The sequence below is a fragment of the Danio aesculapii genome, chromosome 7 (genome assembly GCF_903798145.1).
Source record: "Danio aesculapii chromosome 7, fDanAes4.1, whole genome shotgun sequence".
Taxonomy (NCBI): domain Eukaryota; kingdom Metazoa; phylum Chordata; class Actinopteri; order Cypriniformes; family Danionidae; genus Danio; species Danio aesculapii.
Window position 1 is genome coordinate 46505902 of NC_079441.1, and position 25368 is coordinate 46531269.

Consider the following 25368-nt stretch of genomic DNA (forward strand, 5'->3'; position numbering starts at 1 on the left):
TTAATAAACTTTTGTTAGGATTCATTATTGGAAGTGTTTATTTTTATATTTTTTTCAGAAACATGTTTTTTTTTTTTTTTTTCAATACTCTAAGATTTATTACTCTGAGACTTCAGAGCTGCAGATTTAGTCATTTCCATCATGTATTTTTTTCCAATTGAACGCTTCAGTGCACAACATAAAACCATGAAATTTGAAAGTTGCTAAAATAGAGTTATCCGTTTTTGCAAATAAGCTCTTCAATTATATTTACCCCTTTAATCTATTTCGCTCAATTGCACTTAATAAGTTTACTTTACTTTTTTTTAACATCAAGCACATACTCTACCTGGATTTATTTTCTCATTCAGGATATTTTCAGATAAAAAAATCTAAACTTGGAAATGCTTTCCATTTGAAGGACATAAAAGTAGCATTAAATTTATGGAAAGAAAGAACTTGCATCAGATGTTTTGATTTTGGGTTTTAAATAAGATATACAGATACTTTTTTTTTTCTGTTTAAATGTATTTTTAAATTTTCAGCATTGTCTACATCACAATGATTATGCATAATTCTAAAACCTTAACCCAGCAGGCAAACAATGTAATAAGACGTCAATATTAGGTTAGATTTAGGTTGTGACATTAAGTGACCAAAATTAGCCAGCTTCTAAGGACAACGTTATTTTGACGTCCAATAATGACATCAAATGACATTGATATTTGGTTGATTTTAGGTTGTGACCAAAATCCATTGTTGAGCCAACATCTTAAACCAACATCAAATTGATGTCAAACACTGACATTTATTCGTCAAGTATGGCAACCAAAATCCAATGTCTGATAAACGTCATAGTGGTAACCTCTACACAACGTCAAGCTGTAACATCATCAGATGTTGATATTTGGTTGATTTTAGGCTGGACATTTGAGATTGAAGTCAGCCTGACATTGGATTTCCAAACAAAATGCAACGTCCCCACGACATTGGGGTACAACGTCAATCTGACGTCATGTTGACATGTGTATCTTGTTTTGTCACTACGCACACAAACATGTATGCACGTACACACATACACAATCTATAGGGTTACATAACATTTCATTTATATATTTCTTGTAACATGTCTAAATGTAAATATTCCCATTTCCCACCAACTTCGAGGAGCTTGTCATACACATAAATAAACAAATAATCATCTCAGTACTACGAAACAACAGGTCACCTGTAAAAGGAACCATGCCAAGTGTGTCAACACAACAAATAGATGCATCACTGCATTTGTCTGTCATCTTACTTCAGAAGCCTGTGCATATCAGCAAAATCACTGATGCTGTCTGCGTTCGCAAACTTTTGCTTTACAAAAGGCTGTCTAAATGTAGAATGATGTGAAATGACAGCTAAACAATTTTCGCCCACCATCTTTAATCGCACAAAGAACGTATACAAGTGCTCAAACACGGGCAGACAAAGCCTCACCATATACACCAGCCGACACAAGACCTTGGTAGTCATGGCAACAATTTTACAAAGGTCTCTCGTCAAAGGTGGTCCAATATCATTGGCTTTCAAACCTAAACACCTACTCTCACACACACACATACATACACACACGCACATTCTCTCTCTCTCTCTCCTCTCAGACACACACACACACACAAACACCCATCAATAATCACTATTAGTGCTTAAACACAACTTTTTATTCCTCTACACAAGGTTAACTCAGTCAACTATTATACAAAAAAACATACACATAAACATTACACATAAAAACATTTTTACCACCCAATCAATTATCTGAGCAGAGTGCTGTGTGAAACTGTTGTGGACCTGCTAAATCATTCACACCGCAGCATCTTAAAACTTCACACAAGAACTATATACAATATTCATGTAGCAAGTGCAATTTTGGATCTCGTTCCACACACCTCGAACTCCTGCCCTCTATGAGGATTTAATGATGAATCATTCCACTGGAAAGTATTCCTGAAACTTCGTCTGAAACATACTTTCTTTTTTTAAAGAACACAACTCTTTGACTGCGTGCCGCCCACACACTCAGGTAAACTCAGTCTTACTTTGCATTTGAACTGTAAGAGCTTCACTTGGTTTAAACGGAGCTCAAGTTGTGTGTCTGGAGCAGGACTGACCTGCGAGATGGGCTGGTTAACATAGACCCATCCAGTGAGTGGATTCACTTGCAGATACTCCGGCTGTTCCTCGGACATGGAGTAAGAGATGGCTGCATTGGTGCTGTAATCATCATCATGTGCGGCTACTCGCAGAAAACTGGTACCGATCATTGTGTCCTCCCGCAAGAAGTCTGTTAAAAGAAAGACTATGATTACTTAACATTAAATTCAAACGTAATTGCATAAAACGCTTTGATAACACTTGCATGCCCTCATTCTGTCTTTGAAAGTCCATGTGCAAAATACTTTAATAATTCTGAACCCAAAAAAAGCTGAACTTAATTACAAAATCTGTTTAAAATATAGTTCTGTGATGTAATGTCCAGGGTTTGACATTTAAAACCAACAAATCAACAAACTAAACTAGTGGTTATCAAACTTTTTTGTGGCACACATAATCAAACACACGTTTTCAAAGGCCATGGAAATTCTAAAAACAACTTTTTTTTGGTAACACTTTATTTAGATGGTCCATGTGAGTATTAGTAGACTGTCTGCTTCATATTTGTTGATACTGCTCCTTCAACAGACATTTAACTAACTATAAGAAACTGTGCAAGTACATGTCAACTTACACTTACTCTAACCTTAAGCCCAACCATAACCCCAACCTAATCTAATGAGAATTAGATACAATGTAATTTAAATTCAACCAACAGACCATCAAAATAAATTGCATTTTTTTTGGCAGCTTGATTAACAAGACTTTTCATTGTGCTTACTGAATAAACTGACAATGATTTGAATAAACATAGAGAATATACATTACAGGTTACCATGCCCAGAAAAACTCTTAAAATTATCAAATATAAAATTCCAGACAGAACTTACAGGGTTTTGCATCTGAACTCTTCATATATAACACTGATTAGACCCCCTAGTTTTTTGCGATTCTGCAATCGCTGAATCCAAGGCAAAATGAACAAAAAGTCGAAAATATTTGCGATCCTGTAAAATTTCGAATTAAACGCAAAATAATCACAAAAAATTAAATAATCTCATAAAACTTAAAATTCCAAACCATAAAATCTAATTAGATTTATTTCAGGTTGCAATTAATTGTTTTACATGACTTATAGACGTTGCATATGCCGCGCACATGATGTATCTGAGTGTCTCACAAAAAATGACGTCTCACCTGCGCCCTCACAGTCTTAACATTACATGAGAGGAGGGAATTGTTTTGCAGCCTGTGCAGCAGATGCGGATAAAGCGTGATTGATTCACATGTGAAGTAAATGCAAAGATTGGATTAGATATCCTGAGGTGTGAATTGGACATTTTGTGCATTTGACTTGCATCAGACTGCAAAATAAAATGTGAGCAAACGTCTAAAAACAGAGCATTGGAACAGACAGAAAAGCAAGCTGTTTACAATGATGGAGATTGGTTCAAAAGTGACGGCTGCTGCACATAACTGATATGAAGGACATTATTTGTGCTTTACATGTATAGCTGATATTATGATCTGCATAAAATCCCTAAATTATTTCATTTAACTCTTTCCCCGCAGTTAACGAGAGATAACGCTTCCCTGCCATTGACGAGGGGAAGTCCTAACGCATGTCCTGAGAGAGGTACATGATGTCAAATGCTTCGAAGAGTGAAATCTGAGAGAAAGGTAGATCGTGGATAAAATAAGAGTTATACAACCTTACTTTGGCTTAATTCCTACACTTTTAGATCTGTTTTAGATTTTGTCTTGACAAATGACCAAAATAAAGAAGCTTTCAAGAGTTTACACTTGTAATAATGCTCAACTATAACTTGATAATGCTCAACTATAATAGCAGGTTTGGCATGCTGTCCCGGGAGAGAACCCTGAGCTCGGATATAGATGAGCCCACAGTTCCCGCCGGGTAAATGAGCATTAGGAGGGATACGAGATCAGGTGTTTCTCGAGAGTCCCTCGTTTTATTACTTTGGCTAATATGGTGGTCCTGATTGATTCAGTATGTATGCATCAAGTGCTTGTGATTGTTTTTACAATTTGATTATGTGCATGTTTTTAGACTGTGGGAGGAAACCGGAGTACCCAGGGAAAAGCCACGCGAACACGGGGAGAACATGCAAACTCGGTGCAGAGAGTGCCAACTAGCTCAATTAGTACTTGAACCTTTGACCCTCCTGCTGCGAGGCAGTAGCGCTAGCCACTGAGCCGCCGTGTCACCCGATTATAGAATAAGGAGAAGGAAGATGGGTAGGATTGGTATGGTAAATAATATATATGTATAATTTTTTATATTTATATATATGTCACTGTTCTCATCTCTAAAAAAACACTTAGAATACTTTGATCAATCTAAGCCAATATAAGCAGTTTATTATAAGAGTTCATTAGACAAATTTTGCTTATTGACCAGACAAAGTTGGTCCATCAACAAAACCTGTATGATGTAAACAACACAAACCAACAAGTCTCATGTTAATACTACAGAATAGTAGAAAATGACCTTTATGTTAATCATAGCTTTGTTCTAAGTGAAGATTTAAACTAATTTTGAGAGGAGCACATGATATGATTGATCACAGCTAGTCTCTCATCTGTAGTCAGCAATAATCCCATCAGATTGATCCAAGCCTACACTGTAAATAAATCCTGGTTGCCTTAAATTTTTAAGATGAATCAAATTAATCTTATAAGTCCATTGGACTTATATTATGTTAAACTGACTTAAAACAGCTTGCACAACTTATAAAGTTAAGTTAGAACATGATTGACTTTAATAAGTTACAATGACTGAAAAACATATGCTGTCATGACTAATTGTTCATATAATTTGTTACAGTGTACAATAAATAGACCGATTTCACCCTACGGCTTTATCTTTGTATTTGGAAGAATCCCCCCTTCCCCCTATCTCCTCCTTTTCCTCCTTTACCAGGGAGAGCTCACAAGACCTGCCTGATCTCAGACCCCCTTACATGCTAATTGACCTAGCAGGAGCCCTGGGCTCAATTACGTCCAAGCTCAGGGTTCTCTCCTGGAACGGCATGACAAACCTGCTAAAAGCGTCAAGCATAAGTGTGAACTCTTGAAACCTAGGGACAGCACAGGACAGCAATTTAGAAAAAGGAACTTCTGCTTGATTGATTGGTTTCTATTCACGTGTTGTCACACTAGCACTGCACAATCATATTTAACACCAGTGGATGAGGACAAATTTAAACTGGTTGTTTACAACTTAATCTTTAATTGACCTTCATAATGTATTTGAAATTACATATTCAAGTGATTTTGATTCCTTTAACCAGTTTTAGCATAAATTAATAATCACGTTAATACATGTTTAATACATGCCATTCCTGAAGGCACACCAACAGTACACATTTTCAACCTCTCCCTAATCAAACACACCTGAATCAACTTATCATAACATCAGAAGAGACTCCAACACCTGAATTTAATTGGTCAGAAAAGGGAGACATCCAAAATATGTACTGTTGGTGTGCCTCCAGGAACAGGGTTGAGAAACACTGCGATATAGTATTGAACTTTTCTCATAACAAATGTTTACTGTACATATAACAGATAACCACATAACAGAAGTGAGTAGTGATAACATTATCTTAAATTAGACAAAAACAACACAAACCAGCAAATACTGTGCCCGACCTGATTAGGAGTTGTACAACCGCTTCATATTAATCATGAAGGAGTTATTTCCTAAGCAGACAGGACAGCAACAAGCAGTTTCTTTTTCTGCGGTAGCCCTGGCCACACTCAAATCTCACTGGACTCCTCAAGCACTGCCCATGCATATTAAATGTCGATGGATGAAGACAAATCTATTGTGAAAGTGTATAATTAAAGGCCGATTCCACAAACTTCTTAGATTAGTTATTTTCCATGCATAAGTTGAATAGGTTTTAAATCTAAGAGTTATTTTGTGTGTTTTGTACAAAATTAATATTCAGCAAACATATGTTAGCAATAACTTGTTCTGTAATGTTGAGATTTACAGTTTGTAATCAAGTTTGTATTCACATTTTGTAGGTTTACCATAAACTTTCAAGAAATAGAAATAAACCTATTGAAAAAAAGGAAATCTGTATCAGCCAAGTTCTCTCAATCAGCAATCCGAATTACAGACATATCATTTGTTGTACATTTAATAATAAATAATTTAATCTATTATTATTTTTTTTTAATAATAACCTTGTGATTAACCTCCACTTCAAGTCGTGGCCACATAATGACTGCCGTGGCCTGCCATCAGTTATTCCTTACAAAAGAGCATGGGTTTTTCCTGATCACAACATATACAGTACATATTTAACACATGTATAATTAGCCTTTTAACATGGTAGATAAAAATACAGTACCATAACGGCCTTCCAGGTACTGTGTGATTAACACCTCAAGTGCATTACTGTACACCATAAAAGCATGTTTTCAGCATAAGCATGCTGGATGTCATGTAAATGAAAGGCATAGCTAGCAAGAGCCTTATTTTCATGTACAATATGGAAATTAACTGTTGCTAGAATTTTCCCCCACCCATCAAGGTGCAGAATGGAAATTTAACTCTGCTTACTAACTACATTTAATAACACAGATAAACGCAGATAAATTGATTATTGCTCACATTCGTAACGTAGGTTCTCAAATTTGGGGTTGTTGTCATTCTCATCAAGGATCAAAATGTTGAGTTGGCAGATGCCTATGAGAGGGTCCGCAGCTTGATCCGTGGCCGTCACCGTCACCGCATACTCTCTCTGGCTCTCCCGATCAAACTTTATAGCAGTTCCAATAACACCTGAAACAATGAAGCAGTTACTGATTAAATCCCTCTCAGTGAGTTTATTACAGTTATTACTTTGCCTTCAGGATTTTGCGTTTCTGCAATCACATTATTTAACGCAAAAATAAGTAAACACTTTTTGGAAATTGCCACATATTTCTTGCGAGTATTGGGCAGCGCCAATGCAATTGCAATCTACAGAAAGATACGTGCATTGAATTGATTGCTAGTTGCTTCATCTTTATTATACAGTTTGAGAGATTATGAAAGAATCTGTTTAAACTTACTGTACTGAAAGCTGTTTTACTTACAGTATGGCTCATTTCCACTGAAAGTGGTACTGTTCTGACCACATTTATTCAACACAGGCTCATTATGGATACGTACCCAGGTCTACATTTCTGGGGACAGCATAACTGGAGGTACATCTGCTCGCAGTTTTTGTTTCATCAAATCCACCAAAGGTGTATGCTATTTGATCATCTAAAATTTCTCTCACGCATCCTCTTCTCGCATAAATCCACCAGAGGGCACAATATACACTTCAGCCAACCAGGCCAGCTTGCTGTCAACTGACTGACTCAGACTGACCAACTGACCCACCCACCCCTGTCCCTAAACCCAACTGATAGTGTTTTAAATTGCAATATAGAAAAAGATAGCCATCATGGCCGCATGATTTCACCAAGTTTTCAACCTGTTGTTTATTTTATTTCTTTTATTTCTTCTACCTGGTTTCAATCTGATTAAACTCAGCTTCATCTCTCGAGTCTATTGGCATACGGGGTAAGCTACTGGGTAAACTGGTAACACAGAAAAAGCCATCCGTACAGAGGTAAGTGGTCAGCTGATGGCGCTAAAAGGATCAAAGCCGCCGGCGATGCCATATTGCCCCATAGCATTTATATTAAAGACAAAATGCAGCCATAAGTACATAACTTGCACTCTCAAGAAATGTAGACAGGGATACATACCCAAAATGAGCATGTGTTGCATTTATTTACATTTGCTCTGTCCGAAGAACCAAAACTGAAATCATAACTTACCAGTTTTTTGGACCCTAAGGGAACCTAGCCCAACACTATGACACCAAAAGGGTGTAGCTAGACTCACTGCTCACTACTGCTTAACAGAAAATCATGAATCCTTAAAGGGGAAATGAAGCACTCAGTCAAGTTTACCTTATTTTGTACATTGGATTCTAGTTTAATGAAAATACATTAAACAAACTTGATTAATGTAAGCATTTAGCAGAAAACGGTGTGTTTTACTATAGATTTTAGACCTAGGGCGCAGCCATCTTGGAATGTCGCTGTGTCTGACGTCACAGGGTTGGTTGAGTTTCTCCCGCTGAACAGAAACAATGGAAGTAAAGAAGACTGTAAAGCCTAATTTAACCCAATGTGTGAAGTTGTGGACGTGGAGCTGCAGGTGAGGGAGGGTAGCAGTAAAAAGTGAAAGTACCCGTCCCCATTACGTCAGCAGTGATGCTGCCTGGGGTCTCAACTAGGTCCGGTGGTGACGAAATGGGGGTGGGTACTTTCCCTTTTCACTGCAGCCCCTCCCTCACCTCTGCTCGTGTTCAAACCAAACTGAGAGCGGCGCGTTGAGAGGATCACAGCGAGGATCACAGCGCATCAAGCGAACAGTATTAACAAAAGAAAAACACACAACTGAAGACACTTAAATGCCTGTATTTGTTGTATTTGCAGCAGCTCTGTGGTGCTCGTCCACAACTTCATGCATTGGGTTAAATTAGGCTGTCCAGTCTCTGTGTTCAGTCTGTTACAATCATGGTGGAAACCCAGACAGGCTGTCAGGCAGTGAAATACAGAGAGTGAATCAAAGCGCATCAAATGATCGGTAATTAAAAGGGAAAAAAAGAAAAATAGAATAAATATCTATACTTTTATATTAGACACACATTTGATGCTTGTATTTGCAGCAGCTCCACGTCCACACCTTCACGCATTGGGTTAAGTTAGGCTTTACAGTCTCCTTTACTTCCATTGTTTCTGTTCAGCGGGAGAAACTCAACCAACCCCGTGACGTCAGACACAGCGACATTCCAAGATGGCTGCGCCCTAGGTCTAAAATCTATAGTAAAACACGCCGTTTTCTGCTAAATGCTTACATTAATCAAGTTTATTTAATATATTTTCATTAAAGTGGAATCCATTGTACAAAATAAGGTAAACTTGACTGAGTGCTTCATTTCCCCTTTAAGATAAAAAACAAAACAAGATTTTTGTCTGTATATTTGCATCATAACAACACAAGAATTGATTCATATATTGCTACAATTTATTTATTTATTTTTAATTTTTTTTATTATTAGTCATTCCAGGCTTCACAAATTACAAAAAAAAAAGTTTAGCAAAGTTATGAGGAACTGGTTAAACAACATTCCTTATTCAATTCAATTCAAGTATATTTGTATAGCGCTTTTCACAATAATTGCTTCAAAGCTGCTTTACAAAAGGTGCACGTTATTGCATTACAATAATATTAAGTTAAAGTTAAGTTTATTTGTTTGCATAACTTTATTAGTTACTTATAACTTATAGTTAACTAATAGTTTATTAATTAACTAATAACTATTACTCATAATTGATTAACTAGTAACTAACAGCTTTTAACAGTTAAAGTTATTATACACAATAGCATATGCATTTGTTGTACTACAGATAATCCAGTTTCTATGCTGAATTGTTTCACACTGATCATTCAGTGAACACCACATCACCATTCAACCTTACTGTATGTGAGAAGAAATTAAATGATCTTTTGAAACTAACATTTAGAAAAAAAAAACATTATGTATATAAGATTTTTTGTTTGTTTTGTTTTTACAGTGGACAAAAAAAAATCTCTCTTTACAGATTTGCTTTGCATTTGAGAAGTCATCACGGACACGTTTCTCTCACAGCAATACATTCCTATTTTCTCTCTTTATTCTCCTCCATAAAAGACACACTGATTGATGTCCAATGAACAGTTACGTTTCATAAAGCATTCCATTTCGTTAAAAAGAGGGCTTGAGACGACACATTTAAATGCTGTCTTTTTTACTTCATTTGAGAGTTGGCACATTCTGAAAGGCTATGATTAAAGTGAATTAAACTCAAGTTTGAATTCACAAAAACGCTTCAAGGTTTAATTCCATTGAGAGAGAGAGGGAGAGAGAGAGAGAGAGATAGAGAGAGAGGATGATGATGACGCCATTTCTAAGAAGTGCTAAATAAGACATTATAAAAAAGATTGTTAACCGTTCACCCTAAAAAAAGTTCTATTTTAAATCCTCTGATCATTATCTTAAATGACATCTGATTATTTTTAAAGGAATGACAATGAAGTTCATCTACTTCTATGCCCTCGGTGCAGTAAATGGGTTTACATTTAATGATGAATGAGCTCATTGAATGCTTAAGTGTGCTTGAAACATTACCTGTTTCTGGGTCAATGCTGAAGGCAGGAACAGTGCTGTCTTTATGCATGAAACCGTAAGTCACTTTCCCATTGGCTCCTTCATCAGCATCATCAGCATGCACCTGAAGCACAAATGATCCTGCGGGCTTATTTTCCAGAACTGAGGCCTTCTCCTTATACTCGGCACACTAAGAGATTGAGGAGGGGACAAAAACAAAGAACACAATGAGAGATGTACTGTACAGTAAACCGAATAAAAGGCTGTTTACATTTGTATTAGGATTTCTCTCAGCTGAAGATACATCATTGTTTACAGTATGTCTGGTAAAAATATGCTGTTTGAAACTACAACTCCTGTCAAAACACGTTAGCGTTCATCAAAAGATAGATCTCTGGGTGAGGCTGTTAAATTGAGTGCTTGTGAAGCACAAAAAGGGAAATAAAATATAAACAACAATGATAATAATAATAATAGAATAATAAAGCCAGAAATACATATGAATATTAATATGAACACAAATGTGATGCTTTGAAATGTATTATCAGCTTGAAATGATGTAAATGAATGAATGAATGAATGAATGAATGAATGAATAACTATTAAGCAATTTGTTTAGTTATTTATTAAAAGCAGCACATAAACCACAAAACAGAAAATCTACCACTTGAACAAAATAAATGTTACTCATTAAGCAGCACACAAATCCCAAAACACAGATACACGCACACACATTAATATCAAAAACTAGAACAGTGTTATATATTATGCTGGTTTATGTACTGACATTATCGCAAGTGTTAAAAAGAATGTTCAAATCTAGGGAAATAAGCAATTACCATATTGCCATTGCCCATGCTAATGATGTCACACACCCTTGATTTTCAGTTTGGTATTATAGAAAAGAGGGAAACCCCAAAGACACTTTACTATGTTGTGTGTCTTATTAGACTGCACAGAGCAGCGTTTTGAATTAATGAATGAACAGTGTTTTTAATGAATTAACAAACAGTGTTTTGAATGAATGAATGAATGAATGAATGAACAGTGTTTTGAATGTATGAACAAACAGTTTTGAATGAATGTATGAACAGTGTTTTGAAAGAATATATGAATGAAAATTAAAAGGGTTTTTAATAAATTAATGAATGAATAAAAAGTGTTTTGAATGAATGAATGAATGAATGAATGAATGAACAGAGTTTTAAATTAATGAATGAATGAATGAACAGTGTTTTGAACAAATGAATGGCCAGTGTTTTGAATGAATGAATGAATGAATGAATGAATGAATGAATGAATGAATGAATGAATAAATAGTGTTTTGAATGAAGGAATAAACAGTTTTTACTGAATTAACAAAAAGTGTTTTGAATGAATGAATGAACAGTGTTTTTAATAAATTAATGAATGGATGAAAAGTGTTTAGAATGACTGAATGAATGAACAGTGTTTTGAATGAATGAATGAATGAATGAATGAATGAATGAATGAATGAATGAACGAACGAACAAACAGTGTTTTGAACAAATGAATGAACGAACAGTGTTTTGAATGAATGAATGAATGAACATTGTTTTTAATAAATTAATGAATGGATGAAAAGTGTTTTGAATGAATGAATGAATGAATGAATTAACAGTGTTTTAAACAAATGAATGAATGAACAAACAAATGAATGAACGAACGAACAAATGAACAAACGTACAAACGAATAAATGACCAAGCTAACAGAGTTTTTGAATGAATGAATGAATGAATGAATGAATGAATGGATATAAAAACTGTGATTACCAAGCCTTGACACCATGACACACTACAAAACCATAAGTATTTTTCAAAAACTCCTCTCATGGTGACATTAATAAACATAATTTCACTGATTAGACCAGATTTACATTATCGCATAATACATGTGTTCTATTGACAAGAAGGAATTGATACTGTAAACAAAAAGAGCACTGAAAGCATAGAAAGTGAAGTGCTGTTAAGGACAAGCTACGCAAAGTAACAGAAATGGAATGTTTGAGAGAAAGAAAGAAAGATGAATAAGAAACCAAGTAAATGTTGTGGTTTGGATGCACATTGATGGTAAGAAGAATGAAAGAGTAGGCGTATTAATCCGTATCTCTTTGGTTCTGTTGAGATTCATCTCTGTTTTATAATTGAAGCGCCCTTGAATCAATTCCATCCCGCTGAATCTGCGGAGACGTCTGGAATAAGCCTGGATAATTCAGCCATGCTCCACCACCCACACACCTTCTTCATCCTCACACGTGTGTATGAGTGTGCGAAATCGCAAAAATAAAGCAAGCACTGCCTTCCCTTCATCATTAGTTTGCTCAGCTTAAGAGGTTAGATGAGATTCTGGGAAAACAAATATAGTAAATAAATCCGTTTAAAACACATGGCAACAATTCCCAATACGGTGCACCGGCTTCTCCTTTGATGGTCACTTCTGACACCTAATTAATAACAAGGGAGCCGGTCTTCTCTGTGATGGTCTCTTTCATCCTGCTGCAAGCTAAAACATGGCCCAAACTCCAGGTTGTTCAATCACCAAGGTAAAAACTTGAAATCCCATAAGGTTAGAAGTGCAAACTTCAAGCGGCGTAGCCCTAGTGAATCCATCTAGCGGACTTCCAAAAACCTGGCAATAAAACACAGAGGGTGTGGGCCTACAAATAAGATGGTGGAAGTGCACAAATAGGAAACTTTAGCAAAAGTACAAATATCTTAGTGAAATGTTGTTTCGTGAGAGTTGTTTAATGAAGCCTCACTCTGAACGGATCATTTGAGTCAGGGTGTTGTTAAATGGAGACTCACTCTGAAGGGATCATCAGATCATTTGAATCAGAGTGTTGTTGGGTGTACTTTAAAGGGATCATCTGAATCAGTGTGTTGTTTACTGAAGACTCACTCTTAACAGAGCATTTCAATCAGTGAGTTGTTTACTGGGAACTCACTCTGAATGTATAATTTGAATCAGTGATTTTTTATACTGAAGACTCACTCAGAAGAGATCACATGAATCAGTGAGTTGTTTACTGGGAACTCACTCTGAATGTATAATTTGAATCAGTGATTTTTTATACTGAAGACTCACTTGGAAGAGATCACCTGAATCAGTGAGTTGTTTACTGGGAACTCACTCTGAATGTATAACTTGAATCAGTGATTTTTATACTGAAGACTCACTCTGAAGGGATCATCTGAATCAGTGAGACTCACTTTAAACAGATTATTTCAATAAGCAAGCTGTTTACTGGAGACTTACTCTGAGTGTATAATTCAAATCATTGAGTTTTTTACTGAAGACTCACTCTGAATGTATCATTTGAATTAGATTTTTTTTTCTTTTATGAAGATCATCTGAATCAGTGAGTTTTTTTACTGGAGACTCACTGTGAAGGGATCATTTTAATCAGCAAGTTGTTTACTGGGCACCGTCCCGCTCTCCCTCGTGAAGCTAATACGGAAGTAACTGAAACTGCAATTCATTGAAATTCTGCTAGGCCTGAGTCCAAAATAGAGCACATTTCTATTGAGCCCAATGTTAAAATGGCCAACTTTACAGCAGAAAAAGGTGCTTACAGCCTGGTACAAAAATGATTTTGGTGTATATAGTTAATATTACACTTCATGACAAATGTGAGAGGGGTGATTTTTTAGAACTCATCCGCTTTGTTTATATCAGGTTATATTAAGTCTGCATAATTAAGGGCGTGGCCACTTGAGTGACAGCTATGTCTCGCTGGTCGCGATAACGTCACCTCAGCTGATTCCAGCTGATTAGCTGCTGAACTTGGCATATACATCATATTTCTGTGTTGTTTTATGTGGCTTTACATAGTCAATTGCCTTTTGGAATTATTTCTTACAAATATCAGATGATATGGCATGCTGTTCATCTAATTGTGCTCACAATAGAGTTTAGATTCCCTGCCCAAGCCCAGACCTGATCCAACCTGTTTAAAAACACAGCCAAATCTTAAAGTGACCACTTTCACTCATCTTCAAATAACGTGTACAGAAGCTAATCTGAGAACAGTGTTTTTATACAGAGCGCATCCATCAGCATATGGAGAGAAGAAGCAGTGCGCAGGCGTTTGCCTTTTACATCGGCTGCGCCTGCAGCATACAGCTGATCTGCGGCTGCTGCACATATCAATCTATCGCTATTCTATCTAGTTATCTATCTATTTTTATATATAAATACACTTTTTATTTTTACTTTTCATCTTTACCAAGGCCCGGAGCAAATTCCTATGCGTACGGTGCGACAGGCGTTACATGAATTGACTTATTCAGAGGTTGCATAGAGAATGCGGCCATTTTTATATTCATTTTAAGCAGTATAGCATGATAAAAAACAAGACAATCCTTGCAAATATGGAAGAGGTATGCAGAAAGAGTAATAGTCAGCCTTCATGGTCCTCTTTTGTCACTTCTTCAAGCATACCCCTGAGAGCAAGGTAAGATAAATGTCATTTTTGTAAATTATCAAAATTGTGGTTGAGAACGTCTGTTATAACAGTTCACGTATTCTGGTTTAAATCTGGCTCTGGCTCATAATTACAGTTCATTTGTTGGATCGAGTCGGGCTCGGACACAAGGTGCACGGGCTCTGGTAGGGTTGGGGTTTTTTTTGGGGCTCGATCTAAACTTTAGCTCACAAACCATTCAAGTGAACTCCATTTCCCAGGTGAGTGAACTTCTTATATACCATATCTATAAATTTATTTGTTTCATTTAAGATCATTTATTATTCAAAATTTTCTTTAGAACTGTAATGCACTCCAGAATCTGATAGATTGATTGACACAAACGAGTCACAGGTAATGAAGTATTAAGCGTTTCTCCCAAAGAAAATCCCGTCTAAGCAAAATGTTAGCAAGCATCTGTAGCTCCGCTCACGCCTGTTTGCCCTTTTTGTAGCTTAATTTGCACTCTTTAAAAACCTATGGGTGACAATACGGATACTACGTCCATATTTTTACAGTCTATGCTGGGCACTCACTCTGAATGTATTACTTGAATCAGTGAGTTGTTCACTGAAGACTCACTCTGAATGGATCATTTGACTCAGTAAGTAGTTTACTGGAGACTCACTATGAATGAATCATTCAAAGTAGTCAGTTCTTTACTGGAGATTGACTCTTAAAGTTCCAGTGAAATGAAAATACATTTTTAGATGTTCCTATCAAAGTGTTGTTCTTCAGGATATCTATAATGTAGTGTGCTCCAAAGCAGTGAAAAAAAATTTCTGCCTAAATGAATCAACAATAGTTTAGACATCACCTCATACTTCAGTTTCTCAGAATGCGAGGCATGTCCTTGTATATCACTGTAATGGAGTACAACTAGATCATACTCATCTCATTATACAAAAACTGTTCTTGTAAACCACCAAAACCAGTACACACACACACACACACACACACACACACAGACACACACACACAAAATACTTAAATAAAAAGCAATTTGCTGCAAATAAAAAGCACTACAAAACCAGAAATATCTGTTTTTGCTGAGCAGATGCATAAATTATTCATTTATTTCTGTGGTTTGGAGAAATTGGAGGTCCTTCCACAGAGCAGAAAAAATTGCTGCTTTGACTTCCCCACGCTGGCTTAAAAACGAAAGCGATGTCTTGCTTCTAAGCGGATGCTAATTTACTTCACACCCTGCCAAGGGAAACTCAAACAAAATGCTCCACAGACCTGAAGAGAAGTTTTTAAGTACTAAACATCGGCCCACGGCCAAGCATCTCCTCACCTCGCTGTATAGCCCGGGGAGATTAAGACCCTCTAAATGTCTCCAGTGTAGCACTCCAACCATATTTGCTGGAGACTTCAGAAAGCAAGTAGAGCCATAATGATTCAGCACATATTTCAAACACTTAATTAAAACAGTCTTCAGCTGATCAAGCAGCAGCCCAGGTTGCCCTGCTAATAATATCTCATGAGGAAAAAAAGAGAGCAGATGAATTGGAGAGAAATGTAAACAGACACCAAATATATAGAGAGAACATGCAGGGGGAATAAGCGAAGACCGATGTTCTGTTCCAAAACCTGCAGAGCTAGAGAAACTGCACTGAAAGGTATCATAGGTGAGCTTCACATGTAAAGGTTGTTCAAAGGAAAGCCAATTATTCTGCCTCCTCAGGCGTGCTGTTTTATCCAAGCATCATTGAACATGATGGTAACACTTGATAACACTTTATAGTATACTAGTCATTTACTAGTATCTAAATAAAGTATCAAACGAGGCACATGGATTCATGTGTGAAACTTACCTCAAAGTGTTAATCAATGTAATAACTTACAAATATACAAACATTCAGTGAAAGTGGTTGTTATTCACAATTGAATTAAATTGAATTTATGTGATCATTGTGAACTTGTATCTGTGTGGTGTAGTTCTTGCCTACTTGTGGACACTAAAATGAACAATATTGACATGCTGACAGCAACCAAACCTGCAATATTAATGTATTGACTACTTTAAAATGAGTTACGTATTAGCTTATCAGATTGGTGTCACTATGTTTTCAGTAGCATGCATTAAAGTGTTCTCTGTCATACTTCAAAACACAATAGGAGCACAATAATACATAAAATGTTATTTGTGTGTGTGTGTGTTGTTGTTTTATACAGTGATATACTGTATATACACACATTTTTATAAATATATATTTTTTTTATATCTTAAATGAAATGAAAGGATGCTTGTGTTCATAGTTATCACTGTTCTAGCTTGTTTTGGAGATGTTTGTTAAAAAAAAAAAAAAAAAAAAACACGAAAATATTAGACGTACTGTAGTGCGCCAACCTGATTTCATCAAGTAAGACATGTTGCTGGATTAGCATCTATGTTGATCTGGAACAACACTCCAATCAGCCAATCAGAATTAAGGGATACATTTACCATTTATGTTAAGGTTAAGTTTCTGCACTTCATGATTGGTATCCAATTATTATACCCCACTGATTTTGGTAATAGTTTGCAGTTATGGTTGGGTTTAGGGGTAGGGAATATATCTGGATTATATTTTCCAATGAAGATTATGTTACAGCATCAACATGGATGTTAAGTTGTGCTACTGGAGTTCTACCTCTGTAGTTATTTTACTAAGTGATTCAAATGAAATACAGGAGAAACGTAATGCATTACAATTTTGGTCCAAGTTTGGAAAGAAAAAACTTGCAACATGCTGGTGAGATACAGAACAAGATACAAGCTGGTAATAGCAACTCATCCATTTGGCCAACTGACGTTTGATATGTCTACCATAAACCTGTCAAAGATTCCAATTTGGTCATTTTTAATTTAATTTTTCATTTGAAGTGCTGGTTTTGGTTCTTTTAGCCACTGCTGACAATGAAAGTAAAGTCGCTAAATCAATGCTTAAATTTTGTTCTGCTACTCACAATCAATTCTTGTATATTTAAATTACAACTCACAAACAAAACTGATGATATTGCAATTCTAGGTTATATTTAGGTTTATATATTATACATTTTACTTTTAACATTTTACGTTTATATTCAGGATTCCCTCATACGTTTAGTATTTATACTTTATTTATTTAAACATATTCAGATATAAATCTTAAAATATATTATATTTTAAAAAGTCATGATTTTAAATCACATTGTTGAGAGTGAAGTGTACATATATGTAACATTTAGAAATAATGTAAAATACCAGTAACATTACATGATGATAATATTAATAATAATACATGTACTACTACTATACCAATTAGAGCTACAAATACAATATAGATATAATTCCGATAACTTCAACTCAGAATCCACCTATTTGAAACTGTAAATAACTCAGAATGCAAAGATTATATTAAACCCACTTAAAAACTAAACAAACAAAACCTGGGATCTAAGAAATGTATTATACTAATAAAAGTTTGCATTCAGCACAAATCTTAAAATCACTTTTTTTTAGCTGGATAATGAAGATAATTAAAACAGATATACATTTCAGAAAATATAGTAGACATACTTTAGACTTCACAGATACTCATATTTTAGACTCTTTTATATAAGCAATATACTTTTATATATTAATATTACAGCTACACATATTTGCATCTATAACATTAATCATTTAACTGTAACTAAATTCCAAACTAGTTCGATCCATTCGTTCGTTCGTTCGTTCGTTCGTTCGTTCGTTTGTTCGTTTGTTCGTTCGTTCGTTCGTTCGTTCGTTCGTTCGTTCGTTCATTCATTCATTCATTCATTCATTCATTCATTCTCCTTCAGCTTAGTCTCTGATTCATTAGAGATTGCCATAGCAGAATGAACCGCCAACTATTCCAGCATATGTTTTACGCAGCAGATGTCATTCCAGCCGCAACCTAGTACTGGTAATCACCCACACACTCATTCACACACATTCACAGACTCGAACGAATGACCTTCTTGCTGTGAGGTAACAGCGCTAACCACTGAGCCACCATGCCACTCCTATTTTGAATTATATAATGTATATTGTAATTTTTAATAAATGACTGAAAACATATATACATTTAGATTTAATTTAATCAGTTATATATAAAACAACAGATAAAAACCACAACTAACCAACCATTACTATATGCCTGAATAATAAGATATATAGATGTTGGTTTTAATCATTTACTTACTAACTTACCGACTACTCTTAAATACAAATGGTTTGTAAATAATGCACTACTTAATTTAGTAGTGAAGAAAATAATCAGTAACAAAGTATGAAAACATTATAAATGTGTTTATATGTTAGTCTTATAATGTAGACTTAAAGCTTAACGAATGATAAATTAACTATTTGCTGATGCTTAATGAATCATTTATAGTGTGTAGGGATTATAAAGTGTTACCAAACAATATACTGAATATTGTATAACTCATAGATGTTTTTGAACAGAGCTAATGAAAGAGTGTTAAAGGTGAACATGTCAGTTTATGTTAAAAAAAAAAAAAACACAGACACATTACATTGATGTGCTTACAGGAGACTAATTAATAACATACACAGTACCTTTTCGAACACAGGTTTGTTGTTGTTCACATCGTCAACTCCGACAATGACCTGGGCGACGGCTGAAAGTGACTGCGGCCCACCGGAGGCGTTGTCATCTGTTGCGGTGACGTTCAGCATGTACTTTAATCCCTGTAGTCTGGGAGAAGGGCTGGAGCGCAGACGGATCAATCCTGTGTGGGGTGACAGTCACACATTTATAGCAACATTTAATTGGCCATTGCACTCATCTAAATCCCACTCAAACTGCAGTCAACCTCAGTGCCTCCGCAGCTGAATTAGCAACTGATTTTCTTGTTAGTTCAGCATGGCATTAATAAAATCTCATCTGATAAAGCATCTTTATTAGGGAGTCTGATAAACCAGATCTGAGCCGCGATTTGCATGCTGTTATGACACAGAAATTGTATAAATAGCATACAGGCAAACCTTAAGCAGATCATTTTTTTTAATCTTCAAATGATAAATGTACAATGCAGTTTTGTGGGAATGTGTAATAAGCATCAATCATTGAAAAAAAAAATAGTAATAATAAAAATAATAGGGTGACACGGTGGCTCAGTGGTTAGCACTGTTGCCTTACAACAAGATGGTCACTGGTTCGAGTCTCGGCTGGGTCAGTTGGCCTTTCTGTGTTCATGTGGGTTTCTTCCGGGTGCTCTGGTTTCCTCCACAGTCCAAAAACATGCGCTATAGGTGAATTAAATAAACTAAATTTGCCATAGTGTATGAGTGTGTGTGTAAATGGATGTTTCCCAGTACTGAATTGCAGCTGGAAAGGCATCTGCTGCGTAAAACATATGCTGGTTAAGTATGGCAACCCCTGACTAATAAAGGGACAAAGCCAAAGGAAAAAAGAATGAATGAATGAATGAATGAACAGGTAACAACTAACAGTGTTAATACTGGCAAGAAGTAAAGTAGACATAAGAGATGAATCACATAGACATGTATTTTTAAAAAAGTTAGGTATGTTAGATAATTATTAGGTTTTTGAAAGAACATATGAATTCCATATAATTAAAAATCTATATAGTTTCTAGTCTGAAGTAAGTAAAATAATAAGCAAAACAAACATGTACAATTAAAGTAAGAATTATTAGCTCCCTTGAATTATTAGCCCTGTTTATTTTTTTAGCCAATTTCCCAATTTTTTGAGATTTTTTCAACACATTTCTAAACATAATAGTTTTAATAATTCATTTCTAATAACTGATTTATTTTATCTTTGACATGATGACAGTAAATAATATTTGACTAGATATTTTTCAGGACACTTCTATACAGCTTAAAGTGACATTTAAAGGTTTAACTAGGTTAATTAGGTTAACTAGGCAGGTTAGGGTAATTAGGGAAGTTATTGTATAGCGGTGGTTTGTTCTGTAAACAATCGAAAAAAAAATAGCTAACAGGGACTAATAATTTTGACCTTAAAATGTTTTTTTTAATAAAAACTGCTTTTATTTTAGCTGAAATAAAACAAATAAGACTTTCTCCAGAAGAAAAAAATATTATCAGACGTACTGTGAAAATTTCCTTGCTCAGTTAAACATCATTTGGGAAATATTTAAAAAAAGAAAAAAGGGGGGAAAAAAATCAAAGATGGGCTAATAATTCTGAATTCATATATGTACCGTAAAGTTAAATAATCTAAAGTAGGTAAAATAAGTAAAATAATTTCCCCGCATTCCTCAAAGTTGGTTATATATACACAAATGTTGCACACAACAATAGGCCTATATAAACATGAGCATAATCAGATACAGTCATGGCCTGTATTTACTTTTTATGTATTTTATTGCCATAATGGTGTCAGAAAGTTTTAACCTGGTACTATAAAATCAGATTGCTGAAGCTGACGCTATTGCTGTGTTGTCAATCTAAAGTAAACACATCTATTCTATGAAAAAAAAAAAAGGCTGATGGCTTTTTTATTTACGTTGTTGCTTTTTTATGTAACTATTAAGTACTATTTTTATCTTCTCCAGATTAAAGATAAAATATGGTAATTCTAATAATTTATTGATTAGATAAAAATGATTTGACTACTGGAAATCATCACACAACCCCCTGTCATTGTCCTGCAACCCCCTACTTTGGGAACAATGGTCTAGAACAGTGTTTCCCAACCCTGTTCCTGGTGGCACACCGACAGTACATATTTTGAATGTCTCCCTTATCTGACTCATTAACTTCAGGTGTTGGAGTCTCTTCTGATGTTATGATAAGTTGATTCAGGTGTGTTTGATTAGGGAGAGGTTGAAAATGTGTACCGTTGGTGTGCCTTCAGGAACAGGGTTGGGAAACATTGGTCTAGAACATGTTTTTCATTTAAAATATTAGAGATATTTGGGCAAAAAAACTGTAATAAAAACTCTAGCCAAACACTTTATTTTTCACATTGCTCTGAAGCTTGGTTAATGAAAGAATACATTTAAATTGTGGCTTTTATTGACATAGTTTTTTGCTATATGTCTCTGGATTTGAAGCTTATTTTCTCACAATACAAGTAAAAGTTTATTCAGCATAGTGAAGACTTTCCATCATTGGCATCCACTTAAAAAGACGGCCTCTGGTCCCTTTCCCTACTGTATGCACAGTTATGCTTTGTTTTGCTAACCTTGGAGGCCTGCCTTCAAGCAGCGTTATTGACACACTTAATGTAAAGCAGAAATGTGAAAAAAGTAGGACAAACTATGACAAGTTGTGAACTTAGAGAAAATGAGTCATAATTTTTCAGCTCTTATCCCTCAATTCTGTATTGTACAGTATTTTGTGACTCTGACTTCTGAAAAACATTGCAGTTACACAATACAAACTTAGAAAAGTTGTGAGATTGAAAAGTCACAGTGCTAATAACAGCTTTCGGTGATTTTTACACAGTAGGTGTTTATAAAGTATGAATCTTTAACCAAGTCAAATGAACCATTTGAAGCTCTTTCGGTATTGTAGATTTTTAATCTACATCGATACAAAGTGTTTTTGACCTTGGATCTACGCAAACCTATTACAGGAGACCTCCAAAACAAAACGGGAAATGTCTAAAACTGCATAATTGAGGCATTTTAACATATTTTAAAAAGCAATTTATTTTTTCTGTGATGGTAAAGCTGAATTATCTGCATCATTACACCAGTTGCCAGTGTCACATGATCCTTTGGAAATCATACTAATATTCTGATCTGCTGCTCAATAAGGACTTTCTAATTATAATCAATGCTGAAAACAAAACAAAAAGGTTTAAAATTTTTCCTCAAAGTGCATAAAAACAATTTGGAACACATTAAATACATATTGTATGGACTTAAGACTCTAAAATCTCTGTGCTTATTTAATAAAGGTGAAGTAGATGATTGTCTTGACCAGTGTTGGGTTAACTAATTGCGTTACTTAGTTACTTTTTACAGTAAGTGATGTTGCATTACTTTTGAGTTACTTTTCCATTACTTTTCCTTACCTAGCTGAGGTTTGATCTCTTTCAGAACTTTCAAAAACTGATTTTACACATTTTAAAAGTTTAATAACAAAACAGTCAGACGATAAAAAAACAATCCCAAATCAAAATAAATCATTGAGCTTTATACATTGAATAAAGTGCTTCACAAGTCCTTAACAAATGTGTAAATCGCTTCTAAAAAATCGTACTATATTACAAAACGTTGCTTTTAGTAGACAGTGGCAGCATCTCCTCAACAATGAAAGCAATAACCATTTTTTTTTAGTTTCGTTGAATTAATTGTTTTACCTGGAGAACATGAACTGTTGTCAATCATTTGTTGTTTAGCTGGAGGTGGGATACGGGTGTAGTGCTTTACATCCAGTTTTTTTTTTTTTTTTTTTTCAATGTCTTGTTTCTTGCAGTTGTCAAGAGTTTTACCTACACATAATCTACACAATCGACAATCAACTTCTTTTCTTCAATGAGTTCAAAATAACAAGAATCCATTGCAAAAATGTAAGTCTCCTGCCAGCCATTGTTTCTGTTTCTGTCTGTAGTGATTACGGGCGATTCATGAATGAATCGTTTTAACCGGATCTTCTCAGTGAACCCATCAATCCAGGTAATTAAATTCAATATCCTGAGTTATTCAATTAGTAGAACAGTACACTGACTCATCTGCTGTGAAAAAAGAGACCTGATGATGATGATGAGTACGAGCCGACTGTCTGTTTCCCTGCAGCACGCTCTCTCATTGAGTGTGTGTTTCAACTTGACTAAGGTAAATTTTATTCTGTAGAATGTTTTTTTTTAAAGCAAGGTAAAAAGTAACTCAAATAATATGACTTATTTTTTAAAAGTAATGCGTTATATTTCTTGTTACTTTAAAAAAAGTAATATCATTACATAACGCGAGCTACTTATAACACGTTACCCCAACACTGGTCTTCACAAACAATTTGTTTTATTCTGGTTAAAAGTATCTTCACATTCTGATAGCAATCATTACATTGGTGGTCCACATGTATTTACTGTATATGTATTTTAGTATTTTGTGGAAAGTGTAGGGCAAAGAAAAGTTTGTCCAATCAAAATGGTCGATCTGAACATTACGATATACCTGCCTGTCAAAATATGAAATAGCATACCTCTGTGGACCCTGTTTACACGCAAAGAATAATGTAATTGACACAGACACGATTCAGACAGAGAATGTCAGGCAAACATCAACAACCAACCTTCTATTTTAAGTGTGTTATTGTAATTACTAACTGTGGTTATGTGGTGTATTGTAGTAATGCTGTGTAGTGTGCATTCACACATTGGATGATGGTGGGAGGATGTAGGCTAAGGGGGATACTGTGGCTCAGTGGTTAGCACTGTCACCTCACAGCAAGAAGGTCGCTGGTTTGTGTCCTTACTGGGCAAGCTGGCATTTCAGTGTGGAGTTTGCATGTTCTTCTTAAGTTGGCATGGGTTTCCTCCAGGGGCTCTGGTCTCCCCCATAGTCCAAAGACATGGGGTATATGTGAACTAAATAAAACTAAATTGAACATATCAATTTATAGGGCCCTATCATACACCCGGCGCAAGGCACGATGAAATTGTTGTTTGCTAGTTTCAGCTTGGCTCAAGAGTCGTTTTGACATTTTGCGCCACGCTGTTTAAATAGCAATTACATTTGCGCTCATATGTGCACCCATAGGCGTTCTGGTCTAAAAAAGTAGGCGTGTTGAGGCACATTACTGGTGCGTTGCTCTTTAGAGGAACTTAAATAGATTGTTCAATAGACCAGATCAAAGCTGGTCTTTAGTCCAGCTTTGTTTAGCTTTTTCAGTTTAATCATGACAATGTACTTTTGTATAATGTCATTATTATTAGTAGTATTATTTATTATATGCATATTTATATTTGTTTTATAAAAAACAAGCTTAGATTTGCCCACCTGTCAGGTTTTAGACCACATGGGGCATAGTATGTGTATTTGGATATAACTTTAAGTTTTTTTGACCACACTTCATTATTATTGTTCATTTATTATGCTGGAACTGAATTTAGAAATAGTTTTGAAACAAATCTTTGCACTTAATAAACGAAAATAATTATGTATAGGCTAATAGATGTCTTTGCGTACAACACGTTTTCCTATCCTTGAGAGTGAAAGTGAAAGTAAATAATGAGGAAGCTCATCTCTCATTCTCATGCTGTAGTTGCTCTGTTTAACTGTTTTATTGCTAGTTAAGCATTTAGTTTTCTACTTACAAAGTCCGCCATGTAAATAGCAAATGCACCATGGCACGACGCAACTGACTCTTAAAGGGAATGGGAGATGAGACTCTGATTGATCACATAATACCTATAACTCATTAAGAGAATAATCTCAGCCCTGTAAGACCATGCGCTGTGGCGCAAAGAGGATTTTTCCATCCCTAAAATAGCAAAAGTTGATTCTGATATGGCCTTAATGTGTTTGCGCCCTGCGCTTTGCACTTTGTGCATGGATCGTCAAAACAGAGCCCAATTTATGTG

At 35.3% G+C, this 25368-nt stretch overlaps 1 protein-coding gene across 1 annotated transcript in view; it reads right to left on the reverse strand.

The window, feature by feature from the left end:
* si:ch211-186j3.6 (neural-cadherin) overlaps positions 1-25368 on the reverse strand; it is a 440558-nt gene that overhangs the window by 193176 nt on the left and 222014 nt on the right. The window contains 4 exon segments of the mRNA XM_056462007.1: positions 2136-2308; positions 6767-6937; positions 10371-10539; positions 19401-19573. Of these exon segments, the coding sequence (XP_056317982.1) occupies positions 2136-2308; positions 6767-6937; positions 10371-10539; positions 19401-19573 (686 nt within the window).